Source organism: Talpa occidentalis, unplaced genomic scaffold (assembly GCF_014898055.3).
Source record: "Talpa occidentalis isolate TD23 unplaced genomic scaffold, MPIMG_talOcc4v2.1 talOcc4.5, whole genome shotgun sequence".
Lineage (NCBI taxonomy): Eukaryota > Metazoa > Chordata > Mammalia > Eulipotyphla > Talpidae > Talpa > Talpa occidentalis.
The window spans coordinates 118,848,877-118,873,568 of NW_023604861.1; the positions used below are offsets into that span (position 1 = coordinate 118,848,877).

At 39.7% G+C, this 24,692-nt stretch overlaps 1 protein-coding gene across 1 annotated transcript in view; it reads right to left on the bottom strand.

The window, feature by feature from the left end:
• The window catches only part of CRIM1 (cysteine rich transmembrane BMP regulator 1), a 171,368-nt gene that overhangs the window by 120,481 nt on the left and 26,195 nt on the right, over nucleotides 1–24,692 (bottom strand). The window contains exon 2 of the mRNA XM_037528236.2: nucleotides 15,182–15,355. Within this exon, the coding sequence (XP_037384133.1) occupies nucleotides 15,182–15,355 (174 nt within the window). The remainder of the gene's footprint in view (nucleotides 1–15,181; nucleotides 15,356–24,692) is intronic.

The window sequence follows — 24,692 nt, forward strand, 5'->3', positions numbered from 1 at the left end:
TGGGAAATTAGATGCCACTTCTTCATGTCCTAAAGTTTCACTAGCAATAAATGACAAAGGTGGCTGAAATGTTAATACAGCTGATACAAAGCACCCACGTCAAAATCCATCCACTTCACTAGCACTTCAGTAAGCTACGTCCCATTCTGAACTATAGAGCTCCTGAAGAAAACATTTTCCAGCAGCTGAAACTCCAGAGGAAGATCCTCAATTGACATACAGATGAAGTAAGTTGAACACAGCAACACTCAACAAATACAAAATAACAGGCCATTCATTGACTCTGTTGAGTTCTGAGTATCTATAAATATATTTATATGTACATGCGTAGGTAGGAATCTAATTTTATACAAAATTTGCATTTGTGTGGGATTCTGTTTGTTTGCTTTTTGGTTCTGGGCTCCCTCTGAAACAACAAGCCATTCAGCGAGGCCCTCCAGAGAGTACAGAGCAGAAACATATTGCTCTTGGCCTCTGGACTGTCCCTTCCCGCTTGTGTGAAAAGCCTGTGTTGACTGTACTGGAGAAAAAAAATTAAAGGAAAGAAAAGTCCTACTGTTGTAACTGTGCCAAAAAAGTATAAAGAAACAAACCCAGATGCTAGAATTTGAGGCATTTCCTCTGCTATGTGACTATGTCCTTTAACTGAAGGTCAAAAGAACATTAAAGGGCTTAAATATTTGAAAGCCCGAAGTGGATATTTTGGGGGCTTTCTCAGTTTATGCACACCCGTGACACAGTTAGCTGACATTTAACAAGCAGAATTTATTCGGCAGCATTTAAGGAAAATCCTAGTATCATTTTCAAACATGATTTATTTCCATTTCCAGTGCTTTATATTAACAGATTGGTTCATTTCCCTGACAGCCTAGGTCTTTCCAAAATGCCAGTAAGTGAATAAAGTCATTCTTAAACCCAGTGCACATTTATTACCTCCCAACCACTCGATATTTCTATGTGTTATAATCTGATAGCTTTTTTCCCCCTAGGGACATTCATTTATTTTTTGATGCTACAGATAATATAAATAATGGGAGATGTAATCATTTTATTTCTCTTCTTAGGAGGTACTTTGACATAGAGTTAGAAAAGACCTCAAATGTATTTTCTGGTAATAGAAAACAGTGCCTTGGCCCAAGGGAAATATAACAAGATCAATCATGAAACACTATGTTAAGAAAATGTACATCAAAAGGGCCACCCACCATTTCATTTGGTGATATGACTCATATCAGTTAGTTTTAAAAACATTTGAAACAAAGGGATCCTTTTAAAAGAGGGCAAAAAATTTGATGGAAAAAGTGTGACTGAGGATTTGAATAACACAAAACCAAGATGCATCAAGTTAGTGCACAATTTAATTAAAAATTCCTCTGAAATGAACAGTGACACAACAATAAGCTATGGCAAAAATGTCATAATGATCGCACATCAATTGGGAGGACAGTAGATTACACAAGCGTTCCTACTGCAGAGGCCCAAGAGGCCAAATATGGAGGCTCCTGGGAAACACTATTTCACTTAGGGTGGTCCAGAATGGCTAATCTCAGAAATTTGGAGACCTTCACCCTATGCTGATCCTTCCTAACCTTTTTCCCTAGAATTCTCCTTCCCATATATAGAAAATTAAAACAAAATAGTTTGCAAGCTAACAGCCACTCTCCTTTTGTTTCCTGGAATTCTGGGTTACTTGCTGGAATGTTTTACATAATTCTGTTGGGAGTCATCATGGTTACTAATGGACATACCATCTAACCATGACCCGTAGCAGCTCTTGTCTACTCAAAGGGAGACAAGCTTTCTGACTTGTTGCTCTAGAGATGTCAACAAAAGGAAGACAATTTTCAACTTTATCTCTCATATTTCCTTTGCTACCCAGTAGGGTCAGCTGCACTAGTGTGCGGGAAGCAGATAGACAACATAGTTTAATAGCAAAGTTGGGTGTGGTTGTTATGGTGATAAGGGAAATGAAAGTGGAAGGAGTTTGAATAATATTTATTTGAAGAGTCTTGCCTTGCTCTCTATAAGCTAGTCACAAAGTACATAACATTACATTAATCGTTAAAAAGAACCGTGGTGATATGTAGCCAAGGGGTAGGTTCTATAACTAATTGCAAACCATCAAAGACAGGCAAAATTTTCAGGAAATAATCAGAGAATTTAACAGCATTTTCATCTCTGTCATATTTAAAAACCCATAGGTAACTGTAGACATACATGTGTCAGGTAAGAAAAAATAATCACATGGTTATAATTACTGCCATGTACTAACTTCCACACCATATGTATGCACATGTGCATACATACATGCAATTAGATATATTCATGCAGACACAAAGGACATGTGTGTACACAATGTATTTTTTGGGTACAGAAACTACACACACCCACAGGTTACATGATTTTTTTTTTTTTTAACAGAAAAAAATATTTTCTGTGCACAAGAACACACACTATTAGAGAACACTGGGATATGCTCTTCAGACTAAAGATACTTGCTTATGTGCTACATATCCAAAGGACCCTCGAGGAAAGCATCATCCTAAGTCTTGAATTTAGGCAGATACAAAGCCAGGCTGGGAGGCAGAGATAACATGTTTGGAAGTTCTCTGTCTCACCCCGACAGAACAGAAACAAGTTGCCCTCAATCAGAAAGTTCCATGGTGATTAGCAATTGGAACGGCAAAGGCACTGAGAACATCTAAATGGAATAAAACTGTATTTTGTTTTTACTACCACCGCGATAAATATCACTTTAAAAATTACAGGCCAGGTGTTTAGGAAGTTTAAGAACCTCACTAATTGCCTGGGTCTGGTGGAACACACGTGAGGCTGTAAGGTCTTGATTTGTGCCTCACAAGGAAGCAAGCCAGGCACTCTGAGGCTGTAGCAGAACCGCCCTGCAGGGCCGGGTCATCAGTGTGCCTGCTCAGGGCGGTTTCAGGAAGCTTCCGAAGCCACTGAAAACACACCTCTGCCGTGAGCTCCAAATGCATCAAAACTCTGAAGCAAGTGTCCTTTCATGTCCAGTGTTGCAAAAACACACCCTGATATTTATAAAAAGCTCTTTGAGGCAGCAGGAACCATAAACAAGAATCTTTTATATAAAAATATAAACAAGATCAGAGTGAATTCTCGACAATTTTAAAACTTTCTTCTGTTACAGGACAACCAGCGGCCTTACTGAGCTTTCTAATTTTCAGGAATTTTAACAGAATACGGGGACAGATTTTGAAGAGAAAAAATATTTCATTTTCCAAACCAAGGGGAAAAAAATGAAAGTACATGGATAAACTATGAACTCATTTTACTGACTTGCAGCCTTTTCTGTCTGTAAAACTTGGATTTATCTTATTTACAGATAAATATAAAGCTACATTAACAAAAAGAAAGTATCAATTTTTAAAGATTATTAAAATTCCTGTATTGTTCTTTTGTTATTTGGACAGGAAAAGAAAGGCTACTGATAAGGAGCAAACACTTTACTTGCTTTTCGGGAAATAAAAAAAAAAAAATTCCAATGACTGAGAAAAGAATAATGAAGTGTAGGAAAACTAGGATGTTCTCAGCCAGAAACAAAAACCATCCACAACTTAAAGGAACATTCCAGTCTCTTAAAAACTTACACAAGCATTAATTCACCACATGTTAATTCCTGCCCTCTTCCAACTTGACCAACACTACTTGGAACTGTTACTTCCTCCTGATGCAAGAACACACACAACAGTCTGCAAATCAGAAGCAGGAAGAGGCCCTATGAAAAAGGAGCTCCCAGCTTTTGATGTACCAAAACCGACGTGGTGAACTCCCTCTTTTATCTTAGAGACTATGCACCATTAAAAGAATGGTCCCGTAAGTTTTCAAATAAATTACTCAAATGCCAAGAAAAGCATGCTTAGTGAAGGTCAATATGAACTAGGGAATCTATCAAGTTTTACTTTTACTAGAATATTTGTTTTAAAAACAAGTATTGGATACTGGTGCTCTCCATAACCTATCTTGAGAAAGTTATGCATTTCATGAAGAAAGCAGGCACTAGTTTCCAGAAACAAACAGAAAAACCTATAAATCATAAAGTAGCTTTTGAACTTATTAAAATAACCTTTTAACTTTTGTTTAGCAGTCATTCTCTAGAATGCCTACCACACATACTATGACCCCACTAGAGTTCTCAGGGTGAAGTCCTTCCCATGTCACCTGGACTACCCCTGTGCAGCTGGGCCAGCCCCCGCACAGCCAGGAAGAGGCAGGATGGACTTCAGGGAAGCCTGCTCCATCCTGAAGAGCTCTCTTGCTGCTGGGAGGAAGTCCTTCAAGGGGAATTTCACAGTAAGGAAAAATTACGATTGTTCCTAGACTATACATTCTGATGGTTAAGAGAGAAAGATGATGCTAGGTTTTTTGAGGTGGGAGTAAGTGGAAAGAAAATGGGGTGGCCACATAGGAGTAAAGATAAATTCGACAGTTTTCACAATTTTTACCCAAGGCTCACTGTTTCAACTTTCAACAAGAAGTAGAAGGCATTGTAGCTCTGCCAGTCACATATTCATATGTGATGTGTGCATTCAGCCCTGTCTCCTGTGACTAGTAAAGAGGTTTGGAAAAAAGGGAAAACACTCTTTATTCAAAGATTTTTTTCCTTCTTGGACGACTTCTTAATCAAGGTACTAGGAAAGAGATAATAATGGCAAGACTGGGAAAAGGAACAAACACAACACCTACCAAAAATCCTTACCTATACAGGTAACACTGTAAGATACAAAAACATGTGAAATGATCATTTTTTGATTGAATACAAATTCCTGCTAAAGTGATTAAATTCTCCAAAGTTTTGTGACCTTCCTTTTCAACAGACTTCTTTTTACCCATCAGCAGAATATAAGCCACCAAGCTTGCCTGAGTTGTCCTAAATCCCAGATTAAGGTTTTGGTCACTGACTACACTAATTTATGAGGTTTTAAAGACATTGAGTCGAGGAATAACAACTGATCATCCACACCCCCTTGAAGGGTGTTGAAGACAGGCCGCGTCTCTCCAAGGTAGGGACCCTGCTGTGGGGTTCCCCTTGCCAGCAGTTCAGAAGGCCTCCTGGGCTGGAATTCCAGAGTCTTTGCTCATGTCAGGAAAAACCTTTGTGGAGGACCAGGGTTTAGCCGGATACAGCTGGGCAAAGTAGCAACTCTGTGTGATAGGGTACATGCCAAGCCCCCGGGAATAACTGAGAGGTCACCTACAGCCAAAATCAGAACCCACAAACACGCAAGGACTGCTCGGGGCAACCCAAAGCTGTAACATTAACTTGCTGAAGTCATTCTTAGACCAATTTAAGGGTCCCACTTAGGTAGAAATACAAAGTTTTCAGCCTGGTCCCCAAAGAATACCATTTCTGTGGCTGAAGATTATCAGGTTGTTTTTTCTTCCTTTAACAAAAACAGTAAATGGGTTTTCAAAAATACATACTAAGTACATGGTATCTAATCTTGAAAGAAAGCATATTATCGTAGAAAAAACTGTTCACCTATAATTCTGTGGCTTCTTTACTAACCTGGAATTGGGATAGGAAGAGAACAGACAAGTCTGGGTGAGGTACAAAGTAAACGTAGGGGAAAATCAATAAATGGTACAGAACTTTACTATCTACATGTAACTATATAGAAAGCATCATCGTAAAGAACAGATTACAAAATTTTTACAATTATATTCTGTAACCAAATGGGACTGAATAAGTTGCTCCTGTACACCCCCCCCCCCCTCAGTTGCCTCAGTTCCTCCCGGCTCTTAGCTTTGGGATAGAAAATATTTCATTGTGACTTTTTTTTGGTTGGGCACAAGAAATCACAACAACCAGAAGGTCACTGTATGACTTCCAACAGTTAAAATGCAGGTATAATTATTCAAACAACTGCTCCTCTCCAACTGGTCTTATGCCAAGTTCCTTAAGTTTCCTGTTTTTATTTCCCAGATATTTGAAACTGGTTTCCGCCTTTTGGTAGCCTCTTTGACCCCCACCCCCCCCACCAGTTATGAAGACATCAAAACAACAGTTTGTGCCCTAACACAAGATTCTAAAATACTGATTTAGTTGTCAACCTAAATAAAAAGTCTACTACTTGTGAAAGTAAATAACTTACTCTAGTTTCTTTCCCCATGATACTGCTGGAGTTTAAAATGAAATATGTGTATTTAGATTTCCAAGTCATTAATTATCTATCTTCCAAAAATGGGAAAGATTTATTATCAATCTGTAGTTGTTTTTACAAGTCCAGGAGGACAGCAATACAGATTCAAAGTATGTACCAGCTTGACTACCTTAATGGAATAAGAATCCTTAATGGCAGTTGGACAGCTAAAGGAAAAATCAAAATCAGCTGGGACCATGATAAGGAGTATTTTATTCACCTGGGAGGCAAGGTTAACTATGTTTTCTGTATTTGGTCAAGGGGAGGGTCCATGTTTACCAACTTTATGAACAAGGCTAACTGAATTCCTCTAAAATAAAAATTTCCAACAGTTTATATGAGCTAAAGTTATACATTTCAGATGGGGCTAGCCTAGGAAAAAACCAAAAACCAGAATGCAGGATATTAGGTAATGAAGCACATGACTGACTTAACAGTCAGGACTAGAGCACACCAAGTTCTGCAGCACAAAGGTGTGGTCCCTGCAGCAGACTGCCGTCTTCAGGATAAATAAGAACCGGAGTTTGAGAGGTTATCACCTTCTTTTTTCTTCTTCCTTTTTTTTTTTTTTTTTTTGCTAATTAAGTACAAATACGTCCTATTACCAAGGATTAAAGATCAGTAGTACAGAATATCATCAAGAGCTCCCCAAATATTTTCCCCCTATACTTCTTAAACCTCATAAAACATACAACATCACCCAATTTCCAGCCTTTCAACAGAATGATACGGTACTAATAAACTGTAAGGACATAAATTTATTATGCTGTGCAATAATCTCATAGTGCACAGCAGTTAAATTTTGGGGAAACAATGTTTGACTCTCAGTATATCTGATCCTGTAAATTACTTAGCCCACTAGCTCAGTTTTTCTATAATTAATACTGTATTACACAAGACTTTGGGATGGCATATAATATACCATGCAGGAGGATCAATTGTAAAGAGAAAATTCAGACATAAATCCAAAAATCCATGTCCATAATCCATAGACATATTTCTCAAGTTTAGCTATGATCAAATGGGTCAACTTATAAAAAGGGTCATTTCCACTGAAAACAATCTCCCCAGCATCCAAGTCTTGGGATTTAGTTTATTCCTTACCACATGATCCTATACAAACATACACCATGAAATGTTTCAATTGGGTCTTAATTTCTTTTAATACTTACTTGGGGAAAATATTTTTTACTGCATAATGAAATCATTACTATATATTAATATTTGAAGTAAAGCCATTTATAACATATGTTATGTTTTTAAAAACAATGAAACTAGTAGAAATCAAAAGTAACTTCTAGAAAATGACTTAAAGACCAGATGTTTTCTTCCTGCCTGCACAACAAATCCATTTCTCTGTGCACGGAGACAGATTCAGAAACCCTCTATGGCTTTGCTACTCCAAGTGTGATGAACAAACCAGTGGCAACCATTCCTCCTGGGGTTTCTTGCAAATGCAGGTTCCCCAATCCTACATGAGTCCTGGTAAATCAGGATTTCCATGGTACAGCTAAACTCTCTCAAGGTTAAGAAACCTAGAAGATTCTCTCTGTGCATGACACCCAGACCTCACATGCACCTGGAACACTGTGGGAGCAGGGCTGGGTGGAGCTGGGGGTATCTGTCACCCCTGTACTTTTACAGCTCAGTGTCCCCATGCAGCACAGTCCCTGTGGCAAGAGGGAATTTCTGTTGCACTGTCTCAGAGACGGAAAGACTGTTCTATGACATGCCCAGCACCATCTGATCACACATTTTCTTCAGAGTTCTTTTTTTTTTTTTTTTTTTAATGAGTATCCCTCCCTCCCTGCTCACACCCACACCCACAAGACCAAACAACTTTTGAGGAAAAACGTTCTATGAACTTAGGCAAACTGTCCTGTTTCTTTCTAACTGCTAATTACATTTTTGTCTACTAACACACTGTGCAGCTGGCATCAGGAGTTAGAATATGTGACTTGGCCACATACGGCCAAGGCTGTACCGTAGGAAGTGCACACCAAGGAAAAGCCAACAACCAGAATAAACCTTAGCACTCACTCCTGTGTGGGGGAAAAAACGTAAAAAGCTAAAACTGTATTAAGAAACTCACAAAGTATTAACATTTCCTTAAGGAGGATTGAAATACTAAGTTTAGAGCACAGAATAATAAAAGTTAAAGCTCTGAAGCAAATGTTGTTTAGGTTCGTAGAAGCGGAAAGAAAAAGTCTATGAAATAGAAGACATTTGTCTCTGTGTCATAATTAGTTTTGCTTCAGAGAATATAGCCATACAATGCGGAATCAAACTTCCTTTAGTTTTCAGCAGCCGGGGGAAAAAAAAAAGATATGAAGCTCCATATAAACAAATTCTTTATTTTCTTTCTAACCTTTGATTTCTACTTAAGTGAATGTAATTTTACACAGTTAAAGTTTCCAGAGTAGAAAAATGCTTAGAAATATCATGAGACATTTCCAACATGTCTTTAAAAAAAAATTGAAAGGAAGCTTTGAGAGCATCTAGAATGTGATTCAATTAATGCATCTGCACCTTTAAGGCCATTTAGAGAAAGGCCCATCCATTAAAGGGAAAACAAATTCAAGGGGTAGACTCTGAGGGGAGCAGGCACAGAGCATGTGCTCAATATATACTTTTTGGAGGAATGAATGAATGAATTACTGTTAAAATAGCTCTAAAATGAAAGGAGGTTCCTCAGAAGGTAGCTGTAGCAAATCCTGAGGGAAGGATTCTTCTGGACTAAGTGAGACTCTGACTAGGCTATTTCTTTACCTTTGCATTTAATTATTTGAGTATGTCCATGCTCCTACTCTGAATGGCTCTAATCTCGGCTATCAGTCTGATCAGCTCATCTACAGTCACTTGTAAAGGCTTTCTCAAACAAGGGAATACAAATTAGTCAATGAATAATTAATTAAAACAACATATTCCAATTTATACATCCCAGTTTCATGAGGGCCCACAGCACGTTGCAGGCTGTGGTCAGCAATGGTTTAAGAGTGTTTGGGCTTCCTTCCACGTTATCATTGAGCCCTCCACCATCCTGCCTCATCTCACGGGTCCTTTCAGCTTACTTCTGGTGCCCTGGCAGTGCCAGTTACTTTTTTCCCCATTATCCACATTATTGTCACCGTAATCTTCGTTACAATGCCCACACTCTGCACCACACTTGTGTACTCAAAGGCACTAACAGCAGTCTCCCTCTGAGAATGACTCACAGGTCCTTATCATCAGCCCTGATCTCTGAGTTGCAGACCCATAACACTCATCTTCCTCCTGATTCTCCATAGATACCTCAAACATAACAAAACAAACTCAATATTCCCCTCATTCTACCTCCCATAAAGCTGCTCTCCTTGTATCCTAGTAAATGACACGAAGATCTACCCAGCTCATCACTGTCACCATGGCCCTCAAGCATCTAGCTGGCCAACCACCCCTCCTTCCCGGATTCTGGGATACTCCCCTAACACATTCCCCAAGGCCAGTGTCACTACAGCTGCTGATTTGAGGAATTTCTTCCTAGCTTACCCCTCTATCCATCCTCTCTTTTCTATCTCCAAAATTGTTTCCAAACTCTCCTTTCCCTTCTGTTGAACCAACCCATCATATTTCTGAGTTGGACTCAGTGCCCATTCCTCCACTAAGTCTTCCTTGATTTGTCCTTCTTAAGAATGTATAACAATTCTATGTGTCCACTCAATATCAGTGACGGAAAGTATCACATGCCAATCTCTGATTGTCTTTTCTCTAAAGAAGAAAATCATTTAACAGAGCCTAAAATTATACACAATCTAACATTACCTCTAAGTTCTCTTAGCTAAAACGAGAGGGATTTCTAAACCCCTAAGTGTCTTCTTCCTTTTGTAAAATGTTCATTGTGCAGCTCTGAATAAGCACCACCTAATGAATACTCTCACAGGAAACCACATGACAAGTGATGTAGCAATGACTAAAAAGCACACTGAGGAACACAGTTTACGGATCCCACACAGCTATGCCTTTGGCTATTCAAGGCCTGGTGACAAATCTTGAATTTATTACAACCATTCTGAATTTCAGTAATTCTTAGAAAATAAAAGTCATTGATCTCAACTTGGAGCCATATGCATATTTACACATCCAACTTATTCACTGTGTCATGAAGTCTTAAGTATCGACTGACTTTATCTGCAACTGCCATACCACGAGTGGCCCCTCGAGAAAACCCTGCAGAGAATGGTGCTACTTTGCTCGTTTGGGCCCTTCTTCTGACTCCTGGTGAGCAATTTAACTTTTGTGGAGCTCAGTCTAGTACATACCAAGTCAGGGCTGCACTGGTAGAGTGACATACAAGATTTAAGATCAAGGTGAAGTGACTGAGAGGTTTACTCCCTTAGTCAAACTTCTTTCTTGGGGAAATACAGTTATTCTGATAATCATCCCATTCAAAGTCATGGCTGGCTGTGAACCAGTATCCTCGGTGTTTGAGACAAACTGATTTTGCAGTAATGCATTCCTATATTTTAGGAAAGAAAATATTTGGTAAAATCCAGGACTCACATGTTCCCTCTTAAGTGAATATAATACACAAGATCCTTTTCAATGCCCAGAAATGGCCAGTATTCTCCATACATCTATAAATATGACAAAGATATGCTCAACAAAGAATTTCATAATTTTTTTAAAATGCTGTAGCTTATGTTAGAACTCACTTCCAGAATTTACACCCACAGCACAGAAGTGGACCTCCATGTTTTCTCATTGTGCTCCGGCAAGCATCCTATCCCTCCCACACCACGGCCAGCACTGCTCATTTTAATACTATAAAAACTGCCCCAAAGAACAGTCTTCAAAGAAAGGCTTTATTTGACGAGACCAAGCCCTTCACCTTTCCCTAAGAGACCACTGGAACCAAGTCTAAATTTAGCAGATCATCCATCATCAATGGACTCTTATCCTCACTTGGCTCTGCAGAATCCTCCACGCCCTGCACTCTCCCCTCCCAACCTTCTACTGTGCCTTCTAGGACTCACAGTCTGTCATCACTCAAATTCCCTCTGCCATCATTCTCCTCTCCAGATGTTCCCTTCACTTTCGTGTGCTAATTGAAACCAGCCTACTCTACTAAATTTTGTCCCAAGAAGTCCTCGTGGGTGGGGATAGCTCCATCTCCCACATTCCATAAGTCCTGGGGGTGGGGCCCATGTCCTCTCTGTTCTCATTGCCACTTTCAGATCATTCTTCTCCTCTTTAGAAAATAAAACCTTGTTCACACGAAACATGCAATCAGATGATGTCATATCTGCTTATAGTTCTTGCATTATTGACAGAACTTCTGCTCAGTTGCTGTTACTCGTTCTGGCGACTTCATCATGAGGCTGGGCAATCCAGTCTGGCTCAGCCATCTGACCTCCCACTTCCAAAGACCTTGTTCCCCACCCCTCTTCAACACTGTGCCCAGGGTCATCTGGATAAAGTCCTCATCACAACCAATATCATGTCCATCTCTGAATCTTGACTACAAATTCATGCCCACTTCCTTAGCTCTCTCCCCATCCAACGATTCAACTCCACCACCTCTTCACTGACCCTATAGCTTATTCACAAAATGCATGGTCAACCACCATAAGTACTCTCTTACATAATCTTTAATCTCCCATGCTTTTCTCTTTGTGTTAGATTTAGAAAAATCCTAACCATGGTTAAATCCACCTCGCCATCTGAACCAGGGCTAGAGAAAAGTACACAACTGTACCATCTGCTCTTTTCAAATTTATAACCACTAACACAAGTAAGCCGGCAGCACTAGCAGGTGACCCCAACACATCTCCCTGATAAGTTTTCTCTTGCTGAGATGTCACTTTCACATTTCCCTCTCCCTCCTCAATTTGTCACAACTTTTCTTCCAGTTCAATGTCAGCTGATGACCTTGTTTTACACATCTCTAAGAAACAGAAACAATTTTGTTCTTCATCCTCCTGAAAGACTTTACTCCTACAATCATCTCCTTTCTTACATTAACTGGTTTCTCCCATTTTACTACATCCCTTATGTCATCATTCAGACATTCTGCAATATCTCCCATATTTTAAAAAATTCCCCATAACTCTCTAACACCCTGTGTTCAGCTCCACTTTATCACAAAATATATTAAGGGCATTTTCCCATTTCTATTATTTGCACTATTGTTCTACTATTTTAGGTTAGAGACCCTGGAAGCATCTTTGTGTGTTTTCAGCTCTTCCTTATCTGGCAGCAGATACTGTAGGCTTTTCTATCAAGATGGTGTGCGTCCACCTCTTCTTTGCCATTTCCCTGCTCCCCTCTAGTCTCCGGTGACATTATATCTAAATAACTAAAACAGCTTTCCAATGAGCCTCTGACTATACTATCTCCCTCTGCTAATCCAACCACATCCCCCCGCAGCTCCACTCTACTTAACACTGATTTTGCCATGCTCTGCTTCTCTCTGCTCATAAACTTAAAATGATTTCAGATAGCTCATGTTACCGGGCTTACGCTCCCTGCACCACATAGAAGACATTTCATAATTGGGCCCATTCTGCCTCCTCATCTTTATTTCCTATTATCTAACAACATAAAACCTTATGCTTTTAGACTAGCTTCCCAAGTGTCTCAAATATAACTCATGCAAATCTCAATTCTACATTTTACCCTTTTGTCCACATTGTTCTCCTTTTCCTAGAATCCATCACCATCCAAATTCTTAATTGCTCAGACCTACCTCCTCCAGGATACCTTATCATACCCAGTCCCTGTAGCATTCCATGCCTCCACTGCTATTAACGACTTAATTATACACAGTTCTGCACGTTCACCAATGTTTCATATGTATAATATACGTTAATGTAACTAGGGCTTCCTCCTTCCAAACTGTATCTCAAAAAAGGGAAATCCGCTAAATACTGACTTCTTAAAAAATCCTGAAAACCATAGGGTGCTTCATTTTGAAAAGCAAAATACTATTTGTAGAAAAAACATTAACCTTAAATGATCTCAACCAATCCCACTTTTGGACTACATAGAGGTCACCTGACAGACCCATTAAAAAAAAAAAAACAAAAAAAAGGTTAAGAGATTTAATTAGTTACAATATTTATTCCCAAAAGAATGATCTCAAGATGGGAAGTATTGAATCTTGTAAGCATCCTTTTTAGCATCATTTAAAAAATCAATGCAATTAATCTGTGTATTGTAAAGATCATACATATACCTAACTAATTAAATATGCAACTTTCTAGTTTTATGTGGAAAGATATTTTGGTTTTGGAACGAAGCCTCTTGTGATAACTCAGACCAAAATCAGCTGCCTCTCCAACATTTCAGATTGTAGTGAAGAAGGTGTGCTGGGAACAGGAAGTTAAATGATGCAGAAGGCTGCTGAGCAAAGGCAGTGGCAGTGATGCATCTGAACACTTGAATAAGACAGTTTTGTGAAATGTAAGGTCAGCAAAAAACTAAAAATCTGAATTGCTGCACTTTATAGAATGTGATATTAAATATGTGTGAGCAATCTATTTAAATAGACATTTAACCACTTCATCTATATCCCTCAAACTTGATATACTGAGGCTGACAAAACACCCTGTAGGGGCTAGCGGCATCACTGGGGTCAGGAGAGCACAAAAAGCCCCAAGACAATAAAAATGGGCTGGGAAACTGATGATGTTGTCTAACACCATGATGTGGTTGACAGAAGGATCATGTGTCACTTAATGATGTTTTGGTTGACAAGCCACTTTGGTCCCCACAGATCCTAGGTGTGCAGCAGGCAGGACCCTATGTCGTTTCCACAGCTACAATCACCTAACAAATCCCCATCGTTAGGTGACAAGGATTGGACTTTACATGAGTCAGTTCTAAGTTGGTCATGTGTGTCGAGCTCAGTTTTCAATTTTCAAAATCAAGGACTTTGACTTTAGCTAAGACTCTCTGCAGTCCTAAGCTTTTATTTCTATTATTTTCTACTATATTCTTTTTCTATGATTCAACAGCACTGGTAGCTGCAAGGAAAAATGCTATTTTAAAGGCTATTGGAAATCTCTTCCTCTTTACTACCACTGAATATGACTTGGAAACGTAAAACAATTCAAAAGCCTCAGTCCAGATCTACTGTCCTTATGAGATTGAATTTTGGAATTTCTAAGCTTAATCTCTAAACTCTTTATCTTAGAATGGCATCATTTCAGAGTTTAAAGGCATATGTAAGAAACCTTCATTTGCCCTTTTTTCCCCAAGAAGAACCTGGGGATGAAGAGATTGTTTAATGCTGTAAGGGGATGGACTGAGACCCAAGCCCAGGCCTTACCTTTTGCAAACTCTGGTTGCTATGGCACCAGGTTCTGGGGCTATACACCACTCATAATTACTACAGTTACAAATCCATTTTCAAGTCCTCATTCTTTTTTTCAAGGTTTTATGCATGAATGTACAAAAGTTATGGGCCATATTAGTATGATTTTATTGTTACTTCAGTGTTATTTCTGCCTTTATTTCAAAGGCAAAGAGCCCAATAACCATCCACACCTATGTGATTTTGCTCCATGGCGAAACCAACCTAAGCCTTCCACTGTCACTGCATGCAACTCTCCCCTCTCTTCTAAAGAGACACTGTTGCCAGATGAGCTGCATTTCTAATTATCAGACTCTCCTCATGGAACACCATTCAAGCGGAATCGACCTGGTGACAACAGATGCTGGTCTCAAGCACACCACTTGTGAAGTCATCCATTATGCAGAGGTGACCGAGGCAAGCTGGCACCAACTAACTAGCCTGCTCACACGACCACAGCAGTACCACCCACAACTCCCAAGAAACGCTCGTGTGCATGCACACACACACACCTCATCAAATCAGAACCTGGACAGCGTTACACATCTTATTTGGAATTACAAAAGCCCCCAGTCTCTGTAAGTTTTGCTTTTACAAGCTCAAGTACTATCACTGCATAGAGCTCTACAATGCTAAGGCTTACAATTGTGAAAGATAAGAAAGTACTTACCTTCAATTCTCTTTAATGCTGAAAGGCACATATCCTTCCTTGGAAACTCAAAGGGATTGTTGCAGGTCCGGATAGTGTCACATTCACATTTCCCGTTGATTATATTACAGCCAGAGACAAGGTTTTCATTGCATGGTTCAAAACCAAGCAGCTGGTCATCATCCCAGTTCTCATCTGTAAAACAATTAACCACGTAACGTTTGCTTGGAGCGTCATTCAAAGGGCTTGTTTGAAAGCAGAAATATATGAGGATGTCAAGATTAACATCCAATTTTGACACCTCAATTTACCAAAGCCAGTTGGGCTGCAATTTTACAAATGAAATTCAGCCTCCTAGTAACTGAGGAGGCAGAACTACAGCTACACATGTAGACATTAAATAGCTATATATTCAAAGTTGAGATCAAACACAACTTCTCTTAAGTGTTCTTAAAACAATCCACATTCTTTAAACTTTTTAAATTTTACACAAAGATTGCTAGATTTTCCCACACTCAACAATGACAGAAGTGGCATTCATTAATCTACAAAATTATTTTTTAAGACGCAATTCTTTACTCCATCTGGTCAAGACCAGGTTCAAGTTTAAATAAGCTCTGCCACTTAATACATCAGGACAGCTAACAAACAAAAAATCTGACACCACAAAAGATGCAAGAGTGGGAGACAGCGCAGAGAGTCCGCAGATGTGTTTCAGTAGATGCTAAAGTCCACTCCTGGCCACAACCAATGTCAAAACCACAACAAAATTAAGGGCTGCAGCCTAGTGGGGCTGAGATTGCCAAATTCTGAAACTAAGAGCGATCCAGTGCCCTGCTCATAGAATGGAGAGACTGTAAGAAATAAAGCAGATTTTAAAATCAGCATTTCCTGAGACCCAGCTCAGATGAAACAGACATAACAGAATGGTGGGCAGTTTCCATTCTTAATCATATTCCCCATAACAGAAACATCTCTTAGAGGAAACCAGACTATTTCTCTATAAATCCCTGGACCATACATGGATTTTCCTTCCTCTTCACATTATCTCTAGTAGATACTTTAGAGCACCTTGACCGGCCAATGACTGTTAAATAGTAAACATGTTTCTGATAACCCTATCTGGAGAGAAATTTTGAAAGTGCTTGAATTTAAGATACCTTAAACCCGTTGTTCAAACTAAGGTATGAGGCCATCTCAAGAATGTGTTTTAATAAATGACAGTGTCAACAAATGGCTCTGGTTTTTATAGGGCCAACTTTTACTCCTGGTGACATCACTGACATACTATATAGCTTAGGCAAAAGACTTCTTCACTAAGTTTCTTGTCAAGGGGTCTTTAGAAGACATCATTTATAGTATAAAGAACTTCAGGCGATTCTTTGAAAAGGGAGACTAGAAAACCTACTGTGTAAAGATTTCAGAAGACTAGGCTTACATATCTGATCAAAGATTCAGCTCTTTGTAAAAAGATTTTAGAAATATAAACAAAAACCTAAGTTCTACATTTTGAAGCTTGTTTTCCTATCTATCTTGTATTTGCCCTTAGAAGCAACATACATAAAACATGTACACACACAGTACCTTCCTATTTTCATGACAACACAAATTTCTACATTACTCTGAAAGGAAAGCTGAAAAGGAATGTATTCAAACAGTTCAAAACAGAGACGTGATATTTAGTTTTTAGTTATAATACGTAACAAAATGGTACATCTAAAGATGTTTTGTCTCTGTGTTTAACAGCTGACATGCTATTAGGATCTCTGGCCTAATTCAGCTAGGTGAAATTTGCTATGAAAGAATTGCCATGACTGCAAATTCAAATATATAACTCGAAGACAATGCAATCCTAGAAACTTACAAACATGTAAAAAATTCAAGGAACATTTGAACCACTGAAAATTGATTTTCCTCTTTCTCATCATATTCTGATAAATCTTTATTACTCTTTTTGAATGTGCAGTTATTGTGCCACAAAATAGAGTGAATTCTGTTGAATTTTCTCTCAATAAACCTGCCTTGCCTCCATCGTGATCACAATTCCCGGAAGACAACACTCGATCCTCAAGAACCTGAACACCCACTAACCTGTCTCCCTGCTACTAGTCTCTTGTCCCTCCACCATCATTCCTCATCAGAATCATACTCCTCAAAAAAAAAAAAAAAAAATTCTAGTGGTTCTCTCTAGCCAAGAAAATGTCCAAACCTCCTTTGTAGAAATACAGTTCTTCAGGAGACACTTGGACTCATTTCTACACTCATCTTTCACCAATTCCTCACATAACCTAAGGCATCAGACACATGGAGATTCTTACTACAAACCCTTAGCAACTGCTTCCAGACCTTGGCTCATGGAGAATCATGTCCATTTTTCCTTCCTCAGATAATTCCTATTCACCCTTCGAGACCCCGTTCAAATGTTATCTCATTTGAGAAGACTTCTTCAACTACAAACTGCTCTCTACTTCAAGCTCCAGCAAACACTTGCACAGCCTTCCTGTCCCCTGTGGTAATGATTCCACATAAGTCACACTTCCCCACTAGAGAGTCCTCATGGGCAGGAGCTGGATCTTATCCAACATGGAAAGCCCTTCACTCCAGACTTAGCACGCTGTTCACTGCTACATGTACACTCATGTTCTTGTCACTGTTAGTATGGTCAAAGCTTTTTGAACAGAAAGCGCTTTTAAAAATATATATGTAGATATACATGAACAAACATATACACACACATCACCAGGAAAGCTATGTTTCAAAATAAAGAAATGTTTATACCACAAACATCGTATTTTGAAGATTATATAGCATTGATAAGGCACACATTTTAAAGGAATGCTTGGACATGCTCTGGCACCTTGCTCACCAGGCATCATCTATCATTAGTTTCCAGTGCTAAGACTTCCCCCTCTCATCACTTGGCTGGCATTAACTGCCTGTCCAAGGAGTCCATCTCAGAGCCAATTCATTTTCCCTGCCAGATGCTTTTCTCTGCCTCCCCACAGGAAGACCATTTCTCCTGAATGTGGAATCAGAATTAAAAGACAGCTGCCCTTGAAGCTCTCCCTGCCGTGTTACTGCTCTGCTCCCTTCTCAGCAGATGCCTCTTGGTAGCAGGGATGGGAAAGGCAGCACCTGAAGATGCACAGGAGGCCTGAACGCCCCATCCCCACCCTCAGGAATGTCATGGCCACCATGTCCAGTCAGGAAGCATCCGATCCTGAAGCCAGAAACGTCTTACTCGTTTTCATGGTTTTTTGTTTGGATTTTTTTTTTTTTTTTTTTTTTGAGACGAAACCCTTTCGATTTTATGCCCCATCCCACTCAACATTTTCTTTTTTGGCAAATCGTTTCCCTCGCAACTACTGCTATATAGAATCAAGTACAACACGCTTTTGGGGCCAATAATTGTTCTTTTCTTATAGAACTTGATACTTGAAAACAATCTAACAGACCAAAAGCAAAAATTTTGTGAGGTTTAATGACAGAAATCAAATCGAAGTCCAATAGTGTCAGCATTTGACAAATTCAATGTTTTAAAACCTCTCTTCCTGTATAAATCCACAGACACAACGAAAAGATTAAGGCTCTGATTCCATTAAATAAATTCCGGGTTTTCCTTGGGCTGGTCAGGGAGAAAGAAAAAATGGAGTTAAAACAGCAGTACTGGCCTTTAACCATCCATATTAGGTAGTTTCTCTTGGTACTCGACATCCGACAAGATGCAGTCTCCAGGCCAGAAAGGTTAATAAAACGGCTAGCCCTGTATGTGTACATCTACGTTTGTGAGACACCAAATCAAGATGCTATTTTCTCCAACTACAAAATGAGAGAAATCTTATAATTCCATGTGTGAATTAAAATTCATGCCTGGTCAAATGCAAATACTACAGTGAAGGATCTGTTACATTGAACAGCTAACCCGACATCTCACTTGGCTATTAAGACATCTCTGAGCAGAATGCTTTTCGCTGAGACAACCCCCAACTTCAGTACACAGCAGGACTCCACGCAGAGCTCCCTTTTCACCTCACAGGCATATTAACAAGACTGTAACCAAGGGTTGAGATTTAGTAAAATTAATAACTTGCCTCAATCAAGGGCTTTTTGAGGGTAATTGATTTTTTATTTTACTTCTAATTTTGTAATTGGTATTTACTCCAAGGGTACAGTGGAGAAAATGAGAAGACTAACAAGCACAGTTTGGAACTACAGATGACTCCTACCAAGATGCCAGCGGCTTCGCAGCCATAGCTCCTGCAGCTTCAGAGCAAACATTGACATCCAGAGTGCCACCTGAAAAAAGGTCCTCGACTCCCAGGACTCTGTGGCTCACTCTTTGAAAACTGAAATTTTGGCAGTGAACTTAATGCAGTACATACACACGTCGATTCTCAGTGATGCACACCTGAAACCTATGTAATATTATAATGCAATGCTACTTCAATTTAAAAAAAAATTTAAAAAAGAGTATGTTTTGTTGGTGTAACCTGGGCCGAGAAATGCAGGATCCAGGGCTGAGAGCTAACAAAGGGCACTGGCACCTCTCCCCCTAGCAGTTACTGGTGACTCATAAAAATGTGTTTCTTTAGAGTGATTTCGCTAACACATCATTTAGGAAAAGGAAAATGAAGCCAGTAAAGTGCAGAAGATGTGTTGGTTCTTATGTAATTTCCCCAGCACATAAATGTTATGAAAAAGATCAGGAGCAAGTGTTCTCCCAATTAAAGGAAACATCTTAGCAATAAGTGAACACTTCAGAAAAAGGCTGATAATCTTGTTGAAACTCCATCCTTGAAGGCGTGCAAGAAATGACTGCCGCAGTGGCTGTACTTACACTACCTTAAATTAGCCAGGGACGGTGCAAGTGCAAGCGAAAAGGCAAGAGACATCTTTCCCTGGATCTTAAAATCATGATGAAGAAACTAACCCTGAATCTTAGGTTGGATTTTGGTGACACTGTTCTCCATTAAAAGGCATGGTTTGTCAAGGCCTTTCAATGTGCTCAGGGAAGCAGCATGAGCTGGGGCAGAAGCGTGTGACGCTGCACAGAACGGGCTGCTCCAGCTCCATGCAGATGCTACCTGGTGCAAATGCTGGGGCGGCTTAACCCGAGTCAGGCTTTTTAATTGGATTCCTATTGTTTACCTTATCCTCCGTGTGCACAGTGCCATAGGTCTTACACGACCCGCTCCTCACCCTATGACCCCCAACAGCTATCTTATTTTTAGTGTAGTGAGTATTTTTTCTTTTTAGAGCATATATGTGGTGCCAAAGCACAAACACCTGTACTTCCAATAGCCACGTTGTCTCATACTAGACTTGGTCTTTCTGCTCCAAAATATCTCCTAATGTTTTCAGTGATGCATGAAATTCCTTCCTCCCACAGGTGTTATAAAAGATTTTGAATGTAAAGGCTAGTTAGAAAGGAGTTGCAATCCAAGCATAGGAAAGGCAGCGTTGAGGAAATGGATGTGAAGAAAGAGGCAGCTAGGAGGACTGCTGGAGACATGTCCAACTCCAGGTCTGGGAAACAGTGGCTTCAATGGAGGCATCCCTCGGGCCTGGGAGCCCTAGGGCCCACCCACAGCTCCCCTGGCCCACCTGGTTCTAGACGCAACCTCTCTGCTCTTCAAAATAACTTTCCATCTGCTTGCTGGTGTCTGAAATCCCACCTACGTGGAATCAAACCTTTCAGGTGTATGACTGCTCTTATTGAGCAAAGTACTGTGTGTCCAGGGGAAATCTCTGGCTCCTGGAAGGCAGGTGGCACATGTATATTCAGTCTTACCTTTTCTACCTTGTATCTGCTCAGGTTAATGGAGTTTACTCCAAACCAAGATATAGCTACATCCCATTATGTGGCAATCCACTTACCAGAAATATGCTATAGCAGATATTAAAAAGCAAGAAACAAATTCACAGTACACACTCAGAAGCTCACAGTAATGGAATTCTGTTGGCAGAGGAGAAGCTTCTGGGAATATATATCAAATTAATTCTCCAGCTGTTCACATATCCCTGTGGCTACAGTAAGATGCAAATAGCTAATACTGGCATCTCTTTCCATGCCAGTCTGGAAACTCCAGTGTAATGTAAAATTGCTGCTCTTAACTCCCCCAGCTCCTGGCTGGCGGTTATCAGGCATTCAGTTCTGCTCAAGGAGTGATCGAATGCAGTGAGCTTTCATTCTCTCTGCTCTGAGCTTAAGGCGCATGTTGCAAAAGCCAGTTCTTCCCTCTTCCTCTTGCTCTAATCAGTGCAAAGCAGGAAGAGCAAAAATGATAGTTATCAGTAGAAATAATTCATGTTACAAAAGTTTGTTTTACAGGCATTGCCATAAAGTCCAACTATGCTAGGCATATGTAGCTAGCTATACACAAGAATGTACAGTCTGTATTGGAAACAATGGGAATACTGAAATATGCACACAAATATTTTTTGAAGACTAACTTTTTAACCGATGCAAACCTTTAAATACATAGCAAACAAGACCATTCATCCATGTTCAGATGGGGAAATCTTTGAAAAACAGTAGCGATCTAATTAACAGTATTGATCCATGAACAATATGCATATATTCCACTGCCATAATTTTTATCAGCAATACAACAGAGGACAACCAGAATAAACTAGAGAACGTACATTCATTCATTCGCACGCTCTTCGAGCAGATTTTGGTATCTATTAGTATTAAACATCAAGATCTGAGGAAGGTGCTAAGAATTTTAAAATGGAAGGAAAAAGCAGCTTACATACAATCTTCCACCATTCTAACCAAAATCATACCGAGTATGTGAAGAGAATGTTTCTAGGAATCCTGAAAATACAGAGAAAGGTTTCATCTGTAGAGTAGAGGGCAATTTCCTTTTTTGATAGTAAGAACTTAGTGGGTGAAGAGAGAAGGGCATAAGAGAGGATAAGCCATCTCTCTTAAAAGCAAGGAATTCACAAAACAAGCAGAGATGAGGCGAGGAGTGAGGCAGTACCTACAGACACAGCTCCCCTACTCCATGATTTCTCTAAAGTGGAAATGATTTTAAACCTCATACAGAAAAAGATGCCCCAGAGGTGGGATGCCATGGAGAGGGCACTGACCACAACTCCAGTCTGGTGATTAGTTCAGAGTGACCTTGAACAAACATATGGCAAAAAATCAATGTAAAAGAGAAAACCAACAGAAGTGGTTAACAAAATTTAAAAATCTGATTCTAAAAAAGATCATTAAAGCATCTCCTAGGCTGTTCATGATTACCAGTCCCATACAGCAAATCAGCTTGGTTTCACCAAGTTACTAAAATTCAGACATAAATGGCTACCATTCTGAAGTTGTTTTAAATAACAATTGAAACTAAATAACAGAAAGGTGTTTTACTGCTCATGAGAATTCTTCCTTCTCTACCAGATGGCAGCTGGACTGAGCATATGATGCAGACCTCAACTCCCCATCCTCTGCTTTGAGATTGGATCTCATTAATATTTAAGGAAAACCTCAGTCCATCTCCCTGTGCCATGTTCCACAGAGCTGGGCTGACCTTCTAGTCAGGCTCATGTCATTACTAAGCAAGTCTTCTCTGAGCATGAATGTCCCTTAAACTTGTAACTCCATGGTTATTAGTCAGCTTGAACGAATATTGGTTTCAGTTAACAAGTGCACTGATGCTCAAGAATTAATATAGCTTAGGGCCTCCCCGGTGGTACAGCGGGTTGAAGGCCATACTGTGAAGCTGTCTGCAGCCTCTGCAGTGTGAGTTCGATCCCGGCCAGGGGGCAAGAATCCCACATGGTGCAGCAGACCTCTCCTGTCATGCCCGCTGCTCCACTCAGCAGTGTGTTTCGGTCGTCTGCCTATTCTGCTCCCCGCTCTGTCTCTGGTGAAACCTCTCAGCCCCCACACCTCTGGCCTGTACCCCAGCTCCTGTATAAAAATAAATAAAACTTTAAAAAAAATTAATACAGCTTAGTTGAGAGGAAAATGATTCTGGAGAAGTGTCTTAATTGTTTCTCACATCCTCTCTTCACCTGGATACTCTAAAGCCATCCTTGTATGAGCCAGGTGATTAGCCATCCCTCATGTACCTGGTTCACAGTTTTACTCTCCTATGAAGGTGCAGCGTAGTAAGAATAGCCCTCTCAAACTGCTTAAAGAAAAGGATTTGGGAAGCAACAGTCTACAACAAACCTGGCAATTGCGTGGCATGGAACACAGAACCTGTTTAGATTTGGTCCCAATCCTTTTCTTCAACCTTATCTCGTCCAATCCTCCCCTACTCCCCCAAGAGTTACTGAAGACGTGCTCCCTGAACAAGCAGGCACTTTCAGGACTCCATGGCTTTGCACACACTGGACTCTGCTTAATAATCATCTTCGTTTTACCTGCTTTTTACTGCTCTTCAGTCTTTAATACTTTCTCCAGGTTCTTCCCCTCTACAGGGACTGAATTCTTACTCTCTGCAGGACTTCAATTATATATCTATTAAAATTATTGCACTTATGGCAGAATAATGAAATGGCTCATCTAATCTCCTCCACCAGAAAGGGAGTTCTCTGAAGCTAAATATCTATCTACTTTTCCTTTTGTTTTTATTAGTGGACTCACAGGATTTTAAAACAGATAAAGGGGGAAGGGTATGTTTCAGGACAGAGAATTTGAATTTAAACAAAGCAATCAAAATCTAAAGTGGCACTTTTACTGCATAATGAGTTTGGTGATGGGGAAGGAAGTTGTTCAGAAATAACTGAGAAGCATCTTTGGATCACCATCTTTCTAGTTGTGAAATTTAAATACTAACTTAATTTTTCTGTTAATCACAACATTTTTAAACCAACACTTTCATGTAACAATGAATAGATGACATGCCTAATGACTGAATGAATGTAATATTCCTCAAACATGTTAGATAAATAACACCTTAAATAATAAACTCTATTATCTCCTTTTCCACCACAGTCTATCCTGACCATTAAACGGTATTACTGCTTCTTGCCAGAAAGGTACTTGTTAATATGAAAAACGCAAGTCTTATTTTATGGATAGTAATTAAGCTGTAATCTAAAATCGGTTAGTCAAATGACCAAGGGTAAAACAGGCAGTTAGATATGGAAATGCCTTTTTCCTAGATTGCACTCATCCAAAAAAAAAAAAAAAAAAAAAAGTGACCCACTACTGTGAAAAGAAATGTGACCAGAATTTCAAACACAAACAGAATTCAGTATTCTGAAAATAAGCACTTTGGAGGATATATATTTTTTACCAAAATAACTAACAGTTAGCACGGATAAAAAGCACATTTCATCACCATGCCGAGGGCTCCTCTGACAAAAGCTAACATCTCCAGGGCGCTTTATCGTGCCGGGTCTCCCCTGGGTGCTGTCCACAGACCAGCCATCTAGCTGAGGTGAGAAGCTGCACAACCCAGGTCTGACCATCAGTACAGGTTGGTCCGATGGGAGGACCTGAAGGAACAGGTAAGTGAGATGCTCACAGGAGTGGGTACGATTTCAAGATCAGGTGAGTCCAGGGGACCTGAGC